A 5,056-nucleotide genomic window follows, 5' to 3' on the forward strand; every position below is an offset into this window, starting at 1 on the left:
TTTTCAAAATTACACAGAAAAAAATAATGAAAAGTAATCAGCGCGTAAAGAATAAAGACATGGAAAATTACACTATTGAGGGCGTACATGGATCTTTTCCAACAAGTTCGACCTAAATGTATGCAATTTACAAAGCATTATGACACCTATTCGTATAAAAAGTGACATAATGCAATACAAATTGCATACATTCAGGTGGAAATAACGTTTAAATTTACGCTCTTTTTGGCATTCCCTTTATGTGCATTACTTTCGTGTAAATTTCAACAACTTTTTCTGTCTGTGTAGTCAATGTTTTCAAATGAAATCTGCCTTATTTTAATCAAATGATGAAGTATCAATAAGAAAACACAATTATCCTTTTGACCAATTGGTTTATTCATTTTCCGATTGTGAAAAAACTGCGCATCAAACTGGCAACTCCGAGCAAGGCCGGGTATATACAGCTAGTGTTGAAATAAAATCTGTCCAGCGTATCATATACAATACTACCCTTTACCAAATATGTAAATTCTCTCCGTCTGCCTTCCTTTTATCATGGTGTGGGTACATACGTAGTTCTCTCACCTCGCTCACCGTTTTCCAGGATCCTCTATTTCTCTCCAATATGCAGCGATGCCTCCAGAGCTCCAGAAGGACTTCCTTCGCTCTCGCAGCATCAGTTCTCTTTTGGCCTTTCATTCGGTAACACTTTATGCTTATTGTAGTATCTCAGCGTGACTTTCTGCGGTTGGTCGGTGCCGTTCTTGGTACACCGTTTTTTTTATATGCTACTCCCTTGAGTCAAGGAAAGTGAGAGTTTCGGTGTGTGGACAGAGGTGGGGGACCTCCCGGTGCGTGCGTGATTATTCTTCTGCTGGATTCTGTTCCCCGCAAGGGATTCGACTGGAACTCTTGAGCTAGTTGCGGGTGGACGAACGTTTAGTGTTCCTGTTACAAGGCTCAGCAATTATGAGGTTTCTATCGTTGAAGCGGCAAATAATTTGCCTGATCGCAGTGGCTGCAAATCTGTGTAAGTGTAACCATGGTGATAGCTGCCTGAAGCCTCCCAATCGGGATGCTGTGCTATGGGCAAGCCATATCAGAGAATGAATAAGTGATGAGGAAGCGGCGCACGTATGGATTGATGAATGAAATGGTGTTGTAGCCGGCACGGGAAATTTGAACCCTCGTAAAGCAAAATTTCGAGTGTTTCATTGATAAGAAGGGGAATGATGACACGCGACCCAATGCGTATCGCAGCGATTATTTTTATTTGTTTCAAATACGCGAAGTTATCTGTTGGCAGAATGCTCGGCATGTTTCATCTTAGCTGTCCAGATGGTGAATCGCTTAATAAATACGAATTTAATCTGATTTTGCCACACTTCGTAGGTGCAGCGCAGCAGCAGGCTCTTCCGACCATCACATCGATTAGTCCAGAACAGATCAAGGATATCGGGGAAGGAGTGACGTTGGAGTGCGATATTGACAACGTGGGCAAATTTACGGTTGGGTGGCAGAAGACCAACAGGGAAAGATCACAAAATGTGAATTCTATCTCTTTGGGGCCCACATTGGCAGTGGCAGAGGACCGATTCACAGTTAACGTTGATAAAAAGAACAATACCATGAACTACACTCTGACGGTAGGTAGATTGAACTTTTCCCCCATTGAGCTCAAAGAGCATCTCATCAATTATGCATTTTAATAACTCCATCTGAGTGAGCTCGTGCATTCGCATTTTCCCCTATTGTAAATGTTATTGCCCAATTCCCAGTGGAGTCCATTCCAACGTATGGACAGGAATCTAATTAACAACCCTTTTGTGATTGCAAATCTCCCCTTTGGTTTCCAGATCAGCGATATCGTGAATACGGATGCCGGATTGTATGAGTGCCAGATTCAGGTGAACAGCACCAGCAAAGTGACCGCCACTGTGGAGCTCCAGGTTCGTCATCCACCGCTACTGCTTGATAACTTGATGGCGACGACTGTTACCAAGGCGGAAGGGGAAGACGCTAAGCTGACTTGCACCGCGGAGGGCTATCCACGCCCATCGATCTCCTGGAAACGGGAGTATGGCGCCATTCTCCCAATCGGCGGTCAGAGCTTTTTGGGAAATGAGCTATCTTTGCCTGCGCTGTCCAGGGAAGACCGTGGTACATACTTCTGCAACGCGGATAATGGAGTTGGTAAGCCAGACTCCCGCACCATCAACCTTGAGGTGGAGTTCGCTCCCGTGATCTCCGTGCCACGCCCAAAGATAGCCCAAGCTACTGAGTATGATATTGAGCTGGAGTGTGTAGTTCAAGCTTTTCCATCGCCTGCGGTTTCTTGGTTCAAGAATGGACACCAAATACACAATGGTGGCTCTTACGGGTTCGTCAAGTCAAATCACGTAGCGGATTCTTCGAATTATGTTAATTTTCATTTGCAGAATAACTCAAACTGGCCAACCGGATGACGTAACGACATCTACTGTGAAGATCACCTCCGTTGAAAGCTCACACTACGGAGACTATATTTGCAAGGCTTCCAATAAAGTTGGCCACGCTGAAGCAAGACTGAACCTCTACGGTATGGAGTGATTATTGGATTTCGAAAGTGTTGTTTCATTATGGTTTCATTCATTATTTTAGAATCGGTTATCCCAGTTCCCTTTTGATGTTGTAGTTGATTTTGTACTTCCGTAGTTTAGTCAATCCTTGGTTGAATTTTGATTTCTTGATGATTTTTATGAAAGGTATGTTTATTTTTTAGCAAATTTGTCTGGTCTTCATCAAAGCTAACTAAATAATGTTTTTTTTTAATAGAGCAACGTATACCCAACATCAACTTCTCCGGGCTGAAGTGGTCCAGCTCGGGCCGCGTTTTGGTGAGTCATTTGGGTATCCTTACGATAACGGTACTGCTGGCAACGCTGTTGTGAATAAGAAGGAGAAGCTAAACGCTAAACAGCCAAAACAAAAATCAAAATTACCTGAAAATCCTACTTCATCAGACAACCAAACTAGCACTATAGACCCGGATCGTTTGGACTTCGCTCGAATATGAAGTCCATCATTTCCATTCAAAACACATATCCCTTTTGAACAGCATTTACTTATTGAGAAGAAAAATTTCCATATTCGTGTAGATTATTTTCGAGGCACAAACGCTACTAATGTTTAAACAAAAATCTGTACAAAAAATGCCAACCGTTAGATTTTGGCTTTGCATAATATGACATGAATTTAATACAAATTTGACATCCTGGTAGACTGAAACCTATTACAAGAATGCTCGTTTTAGTGTTAGTTGTAACGTAATAAAAATGCAACGTGTGCGAATAAAAACGATAAGCAGTGTCATCTAACTAAATCTAATACTGACACGAAATGTACCCTTTGCTAAGCGATTTGCTTCTTGGCCAATATGTAAAACATACACAAGAAAGTTCAATTCTATTAATAATAATTTTTTTCTCATACATTTTATTTCTATTTGTACATGAGCTTTACAATTTTTCAGATCATTATTGGCTTTTGAACTTTATCCACTGTATGTGATTCAACAAATTGACCGAAGTCGACTTCTTTTGTTTTGTCTCTGTTTTTGAGTTTCTCCAACCATCTATGTATGTATGATTAGATACACCATTTTCACAACACAATTAGGTCGTCATGTGCAAATTCAAGCTCTATCTGGTAAAAGGGCGAATGTCGCAAGAGAGAATTCTCTTCGTCGACTTCCCCTCTTTTAAATAAAAGTGACAAGCAGAGGATTTCTTTGCAGTTTATCGCCTCAGAATGCAAGTTCGCATTGTTTTCTATCGTGCTGAGGTGATAAATCACAAAGAAATCCGCTGCTTGTCACTTTTATTAAAAAGAGGGGAAGTCGATGAAGAGAATCCTCTCTTGCGACATTCGCCCTTATTCCAGATAGAGCTTGAATTGTTCTAAGAAAACTGGGAGAGAATTGCTTTGTTGGAAAGTTGGCAAATGTTTTTCGGTTCTCGTGCGCACACCAACACACACATACACACGGACAGACTATAAACTTCGTTTTTGGAGTGAAATGGTAGACTTTCGGTAGAAGGAATAAGGAAGATCGAGGAAGATTGTTGCAGAGAAAATCACTGATCAAATCACAATTCTTATCTTAAGGTGATTATAAAACAAAGCCACAAATCTGCCATCTTGAAAACCACGTGCTTTTTCTGGTAATTTTCCAAGAGAACCAATACGTACATAGTAGAAGCATTTCTTTATTTATGCTAAAAAATCGACTAAATATCGGGCTTATTATCATAGAGGCGTAACTGCGTTGATCGATTTCTTTTCAGCGGTGTTTTCTTATCAATGTAGTGAAATTCAACAGTTTACTCTAGATTTTATGATTTGGGTGATAAAGGATAGTTACAGCTTGCAGCTTGCACCACAAGCAACAATCATGGTTGTAACTTTTAATTTGGTTGAGTTACTAACGGACGAAAAAACGATGAAGAGAAATCGATCAATACAGTTACGCCTCTATGATTCTAAGCGGGAGAAATTTTCAGCACTGTAGGCAAATTATTACGTTAGATTAGGACTTTTGGAAATGGGAATAGGAAAACAAAGTGGTTAATTTTAGGTTCAACATGGGATTAAAGAGCCCCGCACATAGGATACGTTTGCGTTGCGTTTGACACATTTCCCATGGGATAATCAACCCAATTCCACTAATTCCTAATTCCAATTGTTGCCACCAGGTGCCATACATTTTGAACTCACCTCAAATACTTGCATTGGAAACGATTTGATTTGAGCAGCATTGAACTCACGCTTAATGGCGGCTCTTTGTCCTGACCATGCTTTTGCAACGAAAAGCTTAATAAAGCACAAAGCTTACTGATGCTTCATGTAGTCGACGGTAGAGGCGCGGAAGCCGCGCCAACAACATAAATGACTTTCATGCCCAAGTAACAATTCTAATTCCAGTTGAATTTATTTGTAATTCAGATTGGTTTTAAGAATGCTTTCACAATGCTGATATGTTTTGAAAGAACTATCAATAAGCAAATTTGGTTATCTTAAAACAATTTCTAAAACT

At 40.4% G+C, this 5,056-nt stretch overlaps 1 protein-coding gene across 2 annotated transcripts; it reads left to right on the top strand.

Annotated features, from left to right (window-relative positions):
* The first annotated feature begins 654 nt into the window (after positions 1-654).
* On the top strand, positions 655-3,324 carry LOC134205820 (lachesin-like). Of its 2 annotated transcripts, XR_009978207.1 has the most exons (6): positions 656-1,012; positions 1,375-1,628; positions 1,839-2,362; positions 2,421-2,560; positions 2,623-2,726; positions 2,797-3,324. XR_009978207.1 is itself a non-coding variant. In XM_062681434.1 (5 exons), exons 1-5 carry the CDS (start codon positions 952-954, stop codon positions 2,910-2,912), a joined length of 1,095 nt encoding a protein of 364 aa, XP_062537418.1. In that variant the 5' UTR covers positions 655-951; the 3' UTR covers positions 2,913-3,324. The 2 variants fall into 2 exon arrangements, 1 of the variants encoding a protein (XP_062537418.1); XM_062681434.1 differs by lacking the exon at positions 2,623-2,726 and having other exon boundaries at positions 655-1,012.
* Positions 3,325-5,056: the final 1,732 nt, after the last annotated feature.

The sequence above is a fragment of the Armigeres subalbatus genome, chromosome 1 (genome assembly GCF_024139115.2).
Source record: "Armigeres subalbatus isolate Guangzhou_Male chromosome 1, GZ_Asu_2, whole genome shotgun sequence".
NCBI classification, from domain to species: Eukaryota; Metazoa; Arthropoda; class Insecta; order Diptera; family Culicidae; genus Armigeres; species Armigeres subalbatus.